Source organism: Podarcis muralis, chromosome 7 (assembly GCF_964188315.1).
Source record: "Podarcis muralis chromosome 7, rPodMur119.hap1.1, whole genome shotgun sequence".
Taxonomy (NCBI): domain Eukaryota; kingdom Metazoa; phylum Chordata; class Lepidosauria; order Squamata; family Lacertidae; genus Podarcis; species Podarcis muralis.
The window spans coordinates 71980409-71993926 of record NC_135661.1 but is presented as its reverse complement, the minus strand read 5'-3'; the positions used below and the strand labels follow the sequence as shown (position 1 = coordinate 71993926).

Genomic DNA, 13518 nt, shown 5'->3' with positions numbered 1-13518 from the left:
GGAGTCCCACCAGAACAGGAAAAGGGGAGCAACTCTGGATTGACTAATTTTTTTGGGGGGGGGGAGGGAAGCGAGGGTTGGAAGATGTGAGGGGATGGCGGCACGCATGACATCATTCCCCTGCGACGCAACGAAGAGGAGCTCCGTTCAGACCCGCATCCTTTTCAGGCTTTTACTATTCGCCCATTTCCATTAATCCTCCTTCGCCCGGCCGCCCGCGGAACATTCCGCCTACAACCGTCGCGAACCGCAAGATTGTTTCAGCGGGAACTGAGGCGGCAGCTCCGATTGGTCGGCTGTCTGAATGGAGAGAGGCGAGGGGGGGGGGAGGAGGAGTGGAAGAGGAAAGATGTTCCTTCCCTCCTCTTGCTGCTGCTGCTGCCGGAAGCGCCCTAGGCGGAAGTGAGTGCCGGTGTCATCCGAGGAGGAAGCTGGCGGAGGGAACAGGCGTGCTGTCGAGCGGCGGACTTGGGGGCCCAGCATGGCGGCGCAGCGGCTGGGCGATCTGTGGGCCGAGACCCCCCTGGAGAGCCGGATCTTCTGCTCGGTGCTGCTCTTCTCGTGGGCCGTCTACCTGTGGGAGGCGCTGCTCGCCTGGCGGCAGGTCGGAGGCAACCTTTCCCTTCCTTTTCATGCCCCCCCCCGCCCCGTTGAGTTGCAGCAATTGGTAGCTGACCTCGTTGGAAGAGGAAGAGGAGGAGGAGGAACGACAGAAATCCTCCCCCCCGGTGATTCCAGCACCCGAGGCTGCTGTCAAGGCAAGGGTGGGGGCCCGCCTTTCTCAACCTTAGATCCCCAGATGTTGGACTACCAACCCCCCCATCATCCCTGACCTCTGGTCCGGCTTGCTTAGGGATGGCGGAGGTCGTGGTCCAAGACCATCTGGGCCACCCAAGGTTGAGAAACGCTAGGTCAGATGTTGCAGGGCTGCCTCTCCCGTTGCCTGAGGCCACACACACACCCCTTGCTGAAGTTAAGCAGGCCTGGGTGGGGAGGCAGCCACGTTGACACTACCTTAAGTTCCATCCGGGGTGGGGGGGAAGCCAGGTGTTAAATCTGTGGGCGTGAAATAACAGCCTCCTGACCTGAGAGTTTTGTTCCTCCTTTTCTTCACAGCTGTCAACCCCACCCCTGCTTTGGCAACTGGGAAGGGGGTGGCCATCCATTGCTGCTGGTCTAAGGCTTTTAATACCGCGCACACTTCCTAAGCTGATAAATGATTTTATTATCTCTTCTGTAGTCTTTCCTGTATAGGATAGCTTTTGGTTTGCTAGCTCCTCTCTTTGTAGCAGTGGTGGAGAACCTGTGGCCCTCTGCATGTTGTTGGACTCGTACCAGCTGGAGCCATAGCAGTCCTCCTCTGTCTTTTGGTCCCCTATTGTGCTCTTTGTTTCTTTTCTCCATATATGGAGCTGAAGAGGATGTGATTATTTACTATTACTTCCTTGTCCCCTCTGTGTCCTCCTCAGCAAGGTGCCCAACTTTGAAAAGCTGTCTTAATAGCAGGGTTCTTGAATTGATTTAATAGTACAGCAATTAAATCAGTAGTACAGCAATTGTGTGTTAGTGTTAAAATAAATTAGTAGACCCAAAGACTACAAACTTGCATCTTCCAAAGTACCCATAGCAAGCAGTTGATAAGAGCAACCATGCTGCTGTTATACCTAATTCATTCAGGCAACCGTTCTGAGCATGCTTACAAGGAAGTAAGCCTCATTGGATACAGTGCTATTGATTTCTAAGCAAACATGTACAGGATTGTTATGTGTGTAGACCTTATTGGTGTGTATATGCAAAAGTTTATTGGACTTCGCTCATTGCTGCTGCTGGTATCAAATTTTTTAAGGAATTTTCTCAGTACATTGCTGAAACTTGGTTTATAACAACAGGATCATTGAGAGACTACAGTAAAATCAGACCAAAGGACACTTACTTTTCTCAAAATATGGGATGTAAGGTTTGCCTCAAATAACTGAATTGTGCAAATTCCCACCATTGTAGCTTAAGGCTATGTAGATTTGTAGAAACCACAGTGAATCTGTGGTGGAAATTAGGGCAAGTTGTAGTGTATGGGATTTCCCCCATTTTAATTTTATTAATGGTATTAATTCTGAAGCTACAGAGACAAAGGAGACTTTAGCCACACCCACACATTTCTCATATCATGTTTCCTTTCTCACTCCCCCACTCTTGAATCAAAGAATAGGGAAGAGGAAAATGTGGAGAACATTGAAGAGCCATCAAGTAGTCAAGTAGAACTAGGAAGTTCTGCCAGCTACTTTAAAATGTCTCAATGTTCTATTACTCTTGGCAAAAGTCACATTTTGCTGTTAGGCATAGCTTCTGCCTTCTATTTTTGTAGGCGTTTGTTTATTTACTTGTATGAAAATTTCTACCCCGCCTGCGTACATTGCTAAGAGTGCCCACAAGGTTAATTCTTTAGGCCCATTGATTTGTTGTTGCATGCCCAGGCTTTGGAGGAGATCCCAATATCACCTGTGTCATTTTGTAGTCCTGGAATACTTTGTCACTAACAATCCTTGGCTAGAAAGAAGAGGGGCTTCCTGTGACACCTGAGAACAGAGCTTTAGAAGGTAGATGGTAACTTGTATTTACTGCTATGTTTAAAATATTTCAGAGGACTGTGTACAGGACAACCACCCATGTTCCACTGGAATTAGGACCAATCATGGACTCGGAAACATTTGAGAAATCTCGCCTTTATCAATTGGATAAAAGTGCTTTCAGCTTTTGGTCAGGGCTGTACTCAGAGATAGAGGGCACAGTAAGTATCTGTTTTTCCTCTTAAGTTCTGTGGTTTTTCTTTATTAGTTAGAATGTAAAATAGTATTTCAAAATGTATTGGGAATGAAGTTTTCATTTAAGCATCAGAAAATGCACAATATCAAGCCTAATCCTATGACAGGATGTAAGAATCTTCTGGTATTTCAATTTCTTAGGACAGTCTTCAGACTTGTGGGGTTCCTCCTTCTTTTTACTAGAACCCCCACAATCCATCACTGGAGCCTCATGTAAATGGTATACTGATAGATTTAAAGAATTATGAGCCTGGGAATTTGTTTTGAGCTGAATGAAACCCACAGTCTTTTTATATAAAATTTAATTTATGGTTACCTCTCTGCCACCCCCACCCCACAAGCTTCCTTCATTTCAGCAGCACAATTAGGACAGAGACAGTCATTTTGTTGCTATTAAACAAATGGGAGTCATAGATCCTTACGAATCCACTGAAAATCACCCAGAGATCTACCTTCTGCCCTCCCTTGTGCTAGAACACTGTCCGGCCAGTGACATAGAGTTTAGGGGGCGCAATGCTTTTTCCAGAGATGCTTCTGTCAGGAGATGATGCATGCTGTCTGTAATGATTTTGCTGCTTATTTAATGTTGGGGTCAGACTGAAACGGTTAGACTTTGTGACACTCAGCTGGTTTAGATGTGACACCAAACCATGGTTTGCTGCTACGTGGACCATGATTTAACATCACATGAGTAAGCCCTGATTTCTTCTCCTACTGCACTTCCTCTTTTGCAGCAAACAATTGTTTGCCATTTATATTCAGATCGACAAGCGTTGGTTTGTGCTTTGCTTTCAGAAAAGAGTCACATACCAAAATCGAATGCTGTCTCTCATATATATATATGTACACAATCTGACTTGGAAGGCAAGCACAAACCATAGCTTACTGATTTGCATATAATGGCAAATGATGGCTTGCCATGAAAGGGAGGAAATTGCCCAAATTTTCTAAATACCCGTTTACCAAGGCCTCTTAGGCTGTGATCCTATACCAACTTACCTGGAAGTAAGCTACAATGAATCCAGTGGGACTTCTGAGTAGATATATAAGATTGCAGTTGCCTTCTCCTTTCAGTGTGAATTGCTGCTGTTGTCTGTCTGTCTGTCTCTCTCTCTCTCCCCCTCCACCCCCCCCCCCCGGTTTTCCATTTTGTTGATTTTAGTCTTATAATCTTGATGGTTTTGTTTTCTAATTGCCTGCTACCCTACGAGTACATCTTGACCTGAAGGCAAGGATAACAGGTGCATTCAATAAATACAAATAAAATAGACACTAAGCTACTAGGATTTCTTTTCGGGATGCTTTCCACTGTAGCTTGGCTCAATCATTTCAGTTCTCTGGATAGTTTTAACTGAACTATCTCTTGAAGTAGGGGACTCTTATACTTGTGTTTTAGCCTTTCCCCAAGCAGCTCAGAGTGGTGTTTCGGCTTCACAAAATCCCGCGAGATTAGTTAAGGAAGGGAGACTGAAAGGCTTTCCCAAGGATAGCTGTAAGCAGGGTGGAACTTTTAACTGAGCAGATGGAGCTTCAGCTGAGTGGGCATTGGCAGCTAGATTTTTCATATCCTAGCTCAGCACACACTAGCCCCTGCACAACACTGACTTTCTGGCTCTGTGGGTGCTATCCAGCTCCCTCGTTCTATTAGCACAAGGATTTGTGCTTGCACAGCACAACTTCCTCCACATGCATGTGCCCCACGCTCCCTCCAAATCTGCTCTGAAAGGTATGGGGAACCCCCAGGACAGATTTAGTGGATGTATAGAGGAGGAGGGAGCCAAAATGAGTAACTTAGCACCACTTTGGATTCAAGCTGTTGTAACTAGAGGGCAATGGGTTAGTGCAGTAGTCTTCAGCAGTTTTGCTGATCCTGGACCTAGCCTGCAATAAGGGACCCTCGTTTGCTTTAAAATAACAAAAACACCACAAATATGTCACTAGTTTAAGAAATAGCAGGCACGGTTCTTACTCCCTAATAACTGTACCAAAGAGGGGATTCTGATAAGGGCAGCTTGCTGGGTGAGGTGTGAAGCGGCGCCGGCTGAAATTCCCTCTTCACGGCTATTAACAGGAAAGACGCTCCGTTCTCTTATTTTCATCTCCTCTTCCCTTGTTAAGGTGCTCTTACGGTAGTGCAAAGGCGGAGGATGAGAGAGGCTTGATTTTGTTGTTCATGAGATTCCTAAACTTCGGGGCTAGCCTGTTCCATAAAGCTGTGGTTTGGCTTTTTACAGGTGATCCTTCTGTGTGGAGGAATCCCTTTCCTCTGGTCTGTATCTGGAGACATTTCAGCTCGTGCCGGTTTTGGGCCTGAATATGAGGTAGGTCCCTGTGTCCCCCACCCCACCTGTAACTAAACTATCCCTTTTTAATAAATTTCCAGCTGCTATTCCCTTTGCCTTTTTAAATATGAGCAATGAGAACATGGAAGAAGCCCTACCGAATGAGACCAAAGGCTGATCTTGTTCAAGACTATGTTTTCCTGCAGTGGCAGGCCAGATGCCTTTATAGGAAGTCCCTAAGCAGTGCGGGTGGCGCTGTGGGTTAAACCACAGAGCCTAGGACTTGCCGATCAGAAGGTCGGCAGTTCAAATCCCTGTGACGGGGTGAGCTCCCGTTGCTCGGTCCCAGCTCCTGCCAACTAGCAATTCGAAAGCATGTCAAAGTGCAAGTAGATAAATAGGTACTGCTCCGGCGGGAAGGTAAACGGCGTTTCCGTGTGCTGCTCTGGTTCTCCAGAAGCAGCTTAGTCATGCTGGGCACATGACCTGGAAGCTGTACGCCGGCTCCCTCGGCCAATAAAGCGAGATGAGAGCCGCAACCCCAGAGTCGGCCACGACTGGACCTAATGGTCAGGGGTCCCTTTACCTTTACCTTAAGCAGGGCATGGAGGCAACGTTGGGATAATCCCCAGGGCAGTATGTGGGGGGAGGAGAGAGGCACTCATTCCGTCTGGCTCCCACAAGCACAATGGGGATTGTTCCATCTGGAAAGCAGGGATGCTTGCGCTGATGGAACAATTGTAATAGCATGGCATTGAATGCCTTCCAATATGTCTGAAGTTAGGGAAGTACTGACTTGTATTTCCCCCCTCCTTACGCATAGATTGTTCAGTCCTTGGTGTTCCTGCTGCTTGCTACGCTCTTCAGTGCTGTCACCGGTCTTCCGTGGAGCCTCTATAATACTTTCGTCATCGAGGAAAAACATGGCTTCAACCAGCAGGTATCTTATAGTATTTGTTGGCTGCCAAATTGATAGCAGTTTTCCTTCCGTGACTGTATGATATGTGCTTATTTGGCTTTTAAATCTGTAAAGGAGCTGTGGGAAGCCTTTGGCCCTCCAAATGTTGCTGAATTACAACCACCGTCATTGACACGCTTGCTTGGGTTGATGGGAGTTGTAGTTCAGCACCATCTGGAAGGCCATCAGTTCCCTATGCCTGCTGTACCGATTCTCCTGTTTCATCTAACTGTTCTCCAATGGCCTAGACAAGTTTTGAGCGGGGCTAAACAGCATGCGATTTTTGAACCTCTTATATATTCACATAGCTGGCTTCCAAACATTTCACCTTAATTATCTCTTCTTCTGCAGACTCTGGGATTCTTTTTTAAAGATGCAATCAAGAAGTTTATAGTGACCCAGTGTATCCTGTTGCCAGTAACGTCACTTCTACTTTACATCATTAAAATAGGTGGAGACTATTTCTTCATTTATGCATGGCTTTTCACCTTAGTAGTTTCTTTGGTGAGTATGTGATGCAGTCTGCTGTGTCCAGAATTCCTTCATGTGTAACTCTTATTAAATTGGGGAGTTGGTTGTCTCAAGTCACTAAAACGGCTTACCTGCTTATCATGGTTTCCTTTCCATCTTGCCCCGTAAAACTGTAACTTTGCTAACAGGACAGTTTAACTAAATTATTCTTATTTAGTTAACCTGGCAGCTGTGGCAGGGGGCACAATCTAGTCCAGGCTAAGCACTATTCAATCTCTGGCTACAACATTTAATTAAAGAATCAAATGAAAATGTGTCTTGATTAATCAGGCAGTTGATGTTTAAGTTTGATACACGTTTTAAAATATACCAAGCGGCATTTTAGAGGAGGCTGTTTCTTCTGTGTGTGACAGAAGGGCAGAAGGGGTGCAAACAGGATTTTTGGGGCCCACTGCAGTGTATATGGATCCCCCCCCAAAAGAAGTTGTTGAAGGCGGTCATTAGGAAATTTTGAACTGGGTGTCATCAGTATGTTGACAATATCCGGACCTGAGGTGCACCACCACTGCATTAGTAACTCTAGGCTGGATTACTGCAATTCTCTCTTATGTAGAAGTGCCTTTGACGTTGTATTGCACATTCCTGGAGATAAATGTTAATGATGAATAAACTGGCCTAAGGTGTCTCTGTTTTAACAGTTGTGCTCCACTGTAGGTCCTTGTCACAATCTATGCAGACTACATTGCTCCCTTGTTCGATAAATTCATCCCACTCCCTGAAGGAGAGCTGAAGCAGCAGATTGAGGAGATGGCAAAGAATATAGACTTTCCTCTGACCAAAGTGTATGTGGTGGAAGGTGAGAGTCCATACATCTCTGGGATAGCACATGTCACAAGGCAGCTCGTGATGATAGGAAAACAGCAGAATATATTATCAGGATCCAACCCCAACGCAACTTAAAATGCATTACACCCTTACAATATGTTACACCCTTAAATATTTATCATTTTACTATATTTTTTACCATATTTACCACAATCCATTTTAGATTGTAAAAAATTGGGATGATAGCCAATCTTCTTCATAGAGTAGACCCACTGAAGCCTGCGGATGCAATTATTACTTAGTTGACTATTGCCCTTGGACTAACAGGATAGACAACATGCAATGGCACCAGTCATGCTTTCCTGGGGAGGGACAGAAGGATCACCATTATAGGGTACCATCAAGGGAAGTGTCTTTTATAAGAAGGGCCCTGCTGGGTTGGGCCAAAGGCCCATCTAGTCCTGCAGTCTGTTCTCACAGTGGCCAACAGTAGTCACCCACCTAACCTCCGAGGGCTGGGCCAGCTGACGATCTCGGCTGAAGGACAGATTCATGTGGACTTACCTCACCACTTAAAATCTGTCCCCAAGATAAAGGGGACATGTTCACTTGCTTGCTTCTGTAATGTGACTTCGTTCCCACCCTTCTCCCACCTGCCCCAGGTTCCAAACGGTCTTCCCACAGCAATGCTTATTTCTACGGCTTCTTCAAGAACAAGCGTATCGTGCTGTTTGACACTCTCTTGGAGGATTATTCTGCCCTTAACAAAGAGCGCCCTGAGGAGCCTGTCTCAGAGAACCAGGTGGCTGGAGGAGAAGGGGAAGATGCCAAGGCAAAGGCTAAAGCCAAAGTAAGCATCTGGATTGGGCCGGGCGGGGCGGGGGGGAGGTTATATCACTAAGGTGCAGCCGTTCTAAGATTTCCTAGGTGGACTGGAAAGAAGGCAAGGGCAATTGTTCAGGGAGTGCAAGCGTGCACATCAGATCCTTGGCAATAAATGCTAAAGTGGTTGTAGGTGGCTTTTACCCAGGGCTGGGGAACCTGAGGTCCAGAGGCCAAATCCAGGCCTCTCTATTCTGGCCCTCGGGGCTATCCCCAGGCCACACTCTTCACTGACCCTGTTCCGTGCCCTCATCACGTTCCTTTGCATCGATGGTGGAATGTAGCCTTCTGCACAAAGACAGGTCACCCATGTTCCCCCCCTTATTTTTGCCTCTGGCCACACCCACCGCTGCCGCGCAGCCCCTGGGAGGTCGCTTGCGAGAGAATGGTTTCCCATTTTTGCAAGAACCCCAAAGCCAGAATGTGGCTCATAATTCGTTGTAGCTATGAACTTCTGTTACCTGCTATTCTGCACATTTCTTTTTAGGACGAAGCTCTGAGCAACCAGAGCTTTTCTACAGTAGCTCCATTACTTTGCAGATCTCTTCCCAGGGAGTTAAGCCATGGCTTCCTCTCTTATTTATTTTTAGGGAAACCCTATTTTAAAATCAACTTTTCAACGACCTTATTTTTCTGATGCCACTTTGAGCTGTTGCTGTTATTGTATGGCTAGATGTGTTCTGCCGTGCATTAGGATAATACACTTGAAAATATTTATACAGTGGTGCCTCGCAAGACGAAAAGAATCCGTTCCACGATTCTCTTCGTCTAGCGGTTTTTTCGTCTTGCGAAGCAACCCTATTAGTGGCTAAGCGGATTAGCGCTATTAGCGGTTTAGCGCCTTAGCGGCTATTAAAGGCTTAGCGACTTAGAAAAAGGGGGGGGGAAGCGGGGGGGGTGGGTGGGTCGCAAGACTAGCAAGACATTTCGTCTTGCGAAGCAAGCCCATAGGGAAAATCGTCTTGCGAAGCAACTCAGAAACGGAAAACCCTTTCGTCTAGCGGGTTTTCCGTCTTGCGAGGCATTCGTCTTGCGGGGCACCACTGTATTATGAGCCATCTTGGAAGGGGTAACCCTAACAGGAGGCCTACAGATACAGTATTATGGTCCCAGGGTTGGTTACGTAAACTATCAAAATTTAAAAGGGGCTTTCCCAAAGCGTCCAGTATTGACCCCCTGGGATTGATTAGATTGTGCAGCGGGGGTGACTAAGGACCCAGAGAGTCAAAAGAGGGTCAAAAAGCACCCAGGAGTAGGAAAGCCATTCACAAAGTGTCATGTGAAGAATTTCTGCTTCCTGTCCTGCATTCGTGAGCTTGGAAGATTCTTTGCTCATGCTTGGATAACATGTTCCTTCTTCCTCCTCCTCCCCCCCCTTTTACTCTAGAATAAGAAGCAAGGTTGCAAAAATGAAGAAGTCTTGGCTGTGTTGGGTCATGAGCTGGGGCACTGGAAACTTGGCCACACAATTAAAAACATCGTCATCAGCCAGGTGAGCAGAAAGCACCAAGGAAATTCCCATGGGTTTTGCTTGAGTGTGCTTATATTGACATGCAGCGTCGTTCCTTTAGTTATGGAAGCAGTGAAAAGGAACGTGAGCAAGCAAGAGTGTAAATGGGGAGGCGTGTTAACAGAGAGGTGACTTAGAGCTGCATCAGTGCTTAGGTGCCATTAGGGTGGAGGTTAGCTTTTCTCTTATTTCTCCCCTGCACTGTGTTCCTTGGAAGCTGCTATAAGTCACAGTGGCTGGGGATGTATTTACCTGTATTTTGGTCCCAGGTGTGGAAGCTCCAGCTGCTGCTGGATGCAGTGCCAAGACTGCTGATGCAGGCAGATGGCTAACAGCATGTGATACCTTTCTTAAAACATCTACACTGCGCTACTGGACCAGGTTCAAGACTCTTGTGCTGATCTGCAGAGCCATTAATAACTTGGGTCCGGGACACCTTAAGGCCCGCCTGAGCCCTTATATCCCAACCCGATCACTGAGATCATTTGGAGGAGCACTGTTAGTTGCCCCGCAAGTTACAGAGCCCTGACTGGCCTCCACTAGAAGTTGGATACTGAGCGTCACAGGCCCCATGGTGCAGTACACTCTTCCAACAGATTCAGCAGGCATCTTCGTTTCTGAATTTCAGGTGCCTATTCAAGGCTTTTTTATGCCAACTCTGCAGTTCCACATTTTCTAATTTTAATGATTGCTCCCATACCACTTTAAAAGGTTTAGTAATTTATTTTTATATTGTTGTACACCGCTCTGATATTTTATGAGAGGGTGGTATATAGATACTTTTACAAATAAAAAATGGTCGCTAACAAATCATTAAGGCAACACATGCTGCTCTTTTTTTCTTTTTCTTTCCTAGATGAACTCCTTCTTGTGTTTCTTTTTATTTGCCGTGTTGATTGGTCAAAAGGAGCTTTTTGCAGCTTTTGGATTTTATGATACTCAGCCAACCCTGATAGGCCTGTTGATCATCTTTCAGTTTATTTTCTCTCCTTATAATGAGGTAAAGTTCTGCTTTTGATCGCACACTCAAGCCATTATTGCTGAAATGCTATAGTAGTTTCTTTGCGGACTTAAACCCTCCTATCCCACAATAATGCTGTCAGAATTCTGATTCATTTTTAAAAAGTTTCCTCAGTGGTACCAGTTGTGTAGCATTTCTTTGTTTTTATTTTGCAGATTTATAAACTGCTTCACATCCAGAAGCTGTTGAAGTAGTATACAATTTAAAGAATTGTCTTTACCGTGCAGAAGGCTAGTGGGTACGAGGCTGGGGTCTGGAGGATTCTGAAACATGTTCTGAGTTCTTAATGTAACTTCCCTATATTGTTTCCCTTACAGGTTCTCTCCTTCTGCTTAACTGTATTAAGTAGGCGATTTGAATTTCAAGCGGATGCATTTGCTAAGAATCTTGGGAAGGCTACAGACTTGTATTCCGCTCTGATCAAGCTAAACAAAGATAATCTGGGATTTCCTGTTTCAGACTGGTTGTTTTCAATGTGGCATTATTCTCATCCTCCGCTGTTAGAAAGACTTCAAGCACTGAAACAATCTAAGCAAGACTGAATGAAACAACTACTGGCTCAAAGGAGCTTCCATCCCAAAACAAATTTCCAGTTTTTAAAAACCATCTATACATATATATATTCATTCCATTCCTGAGCACACCATCTGCATAGCAACATGCGCTGTTCACCTTATTTGAAAGTAGCGCCCAAAAATCCTGTATCCAATTTACGGAACTGAATTTTAAAGAGAAATACCTTGCGGGGACTGAATTGGAAAGGAATGTAACATGTAAAGTTTTATCTGAAAATCTTAACAAAGCAGTACTTGAGGGGAAAGTTTAACTTGTCACAACCTGAAGTATCCATGCTTGAATTTGTGAAAGCTTTGAATGTGACTTTTGTACCTTTTAAGCAGTTTGTCTGGGTGTTCTTACAGTACGATAAACTTCTAGCTTTCCTACCTCATCCAATGAGGGGGTCTGATCCTGGATAACTATCCTTCCCCCCTCCCCTTCTGACCGTTGGATTTCAAGCATTTAAACCAAACGCTGTCTGGACTGAAAGTGTGAACTTTCCCCTTTAGGTCCAAGTTCATACCTGCAATGAATGAAAAGGCTACTTTTTACAGAGAAAATAAAGTCGCCTCTCTCCCTGTATGGGGAATGGAGAATAAATTGCAGCTCATGAAACATTCTGCTTATGTGTGTCCCATATATTGTGTGTATGATGATGGTTTGGAACTTGTCTGGTCTCATCTCCCCCTACCCACTGATTTTCTGGATAGCAGGGATTTGGAAGGAATAACTATGTAACAAAAGCTATACTCGTTTGTCAAGAAAAAAGAAACTGACGTGGTTAACTTGCATCATTGAATAGTCATACAGTCATACCTCGGGTTACAGACACTCCAGGTTGTGTTTTTTCAGGTTACAGGCCGCGCTGAAACCCGGAAATACCAGAACGGGTTACTTCCGGGTTTCGGTGGATGCACAGAAGCGCCAAATCACAACCCATGTGTGCACAGATGCGGCGCTGCGGGTTGTGAACGCTGCAGGTTGCGAACGTGCCTCCCGCACGGATCATATTCGCAACCCGAGCATCCACTGTACAGTGGTACCTCAGGTTACATATGCTTCAGGTTATATAAACTTCAGGTTACAGACTCCGCTAACCCAGAAATATTACCTCGGGTTAAGAACTTTGCTTCAGGGTGAGAACAGAAATCGTGCTCCTACGGCGCGGCAGCAGCAGGAGGCCCCATTAGCTAAAGTGGTGCTTCAGGTTAATAACAGTTTCTGGTTAAGTATGGACCTCTGTAACAAATTAAGTACTTTACTTGGGGTACCACTGTATATTCAATCCCTAAAGTGGGTACTGTGCAGCCATTTACCAGATGTGGCGGCTTGCCATTATCTTCTGTCTCCTTTGTTTCCCAAGTCTTTATCATACAGGCAGCAATTCAACATGCTCCTTTCTCTACTATGGCACTATAGAAAGTGGGGAGGGGGAGGCTTGCCTGTTCATTTAGCTGTTCAGTGCACACAAGTACTGCCAGAAAAAGGTGACATTGCGCGGCATCTATAATTGCAAATGATGCAACATTTGAAAAAGCCGAGTTGTGTCACCTGCTCTAGGAAGGCTACATGTTTCATGTTATGTAGGTCAAGAGTTTCAAGAGCCATTTAATAATTATGACTCGTAACTCTTGGATTTTAGAATACCTTCTCTGTTCTCACCAAAACTGCTTGAATTATCCCACTTTAAATATAGTTGCTAGGAAACAAATCCACTTCAGGGAAAAAACCACCCCTGCATACTGCTGGATAAAATGCAAAGCTGCATTCTGGTTGTGTGCAATGGTGCTGTGATAATAGGCATGTACTAAACTAAATTGGTCTTTGCAGAGACATCACCTTGCCAACAAAGGTCCGTATAGTTAAAGCTATGGTTTTCCCAGTAGTGATGTATGGAAGTGAGAGCTGGACCATAAAGAAGGCTGATCACCGAAGAATTGATGCTTTTGAATTATGGTGCTGGAGGAGACTCTTGAGAGTCCCATGGACTGGAAGATCATAACTATCAATTCTTAAGGAAATCAGCCCTGAGTGCTCACTGGAAGGACAGATCCTGAAGCTGAGGCTCCAATACTTTGGCCACCTCATGAGAAGAGAAGACTCCCTGAAAAATACCCTGATGTTGGGAAAGATGGAGGGCACAAGGAGAAGGGGACGACAGAGGACGAGATGGTTGGACATGAGTCTGACCA

General features: G+C 45.4%; 1 protein-coding gene across 1 annotated transcript; it reads left to right on the top strand.

Annotated features, from left to right (window-relative positions):
- The first annotated feature begins 358 nt into the window (after nucleotides 1-358).
- Nucleotides 359-11941, top strand: ZMPSTE24 (zinc metallopeptidase STE24). Its single transcript, XM_028742718.2, has 10 exons — nucleotides 359-604; nucleotides 2639-2785; nucleotides 5054-5140; nucleotides 5925-6041; nucleotides 6411-6563; nucleotides 7245-7386; nucleotides 8018-8205; nucleotides 9625-9729; nucleotides 10604-10747; nucleotides 11086-11941. The coding sequence occupies exons 1-10, from the start codon at nucleotides 482-484 to the stop codon at nucleotides 11308-11310; spliced, it is 1431 nt and encodes a 476-aa protein (XP_028598551.2). The 5' UTR covers nucleotides 359-481; the 3' UTR covers nucleotides 11311-11941.
- Nucleotides 11942-13518: the final 1577 nt, after the last annotated feature.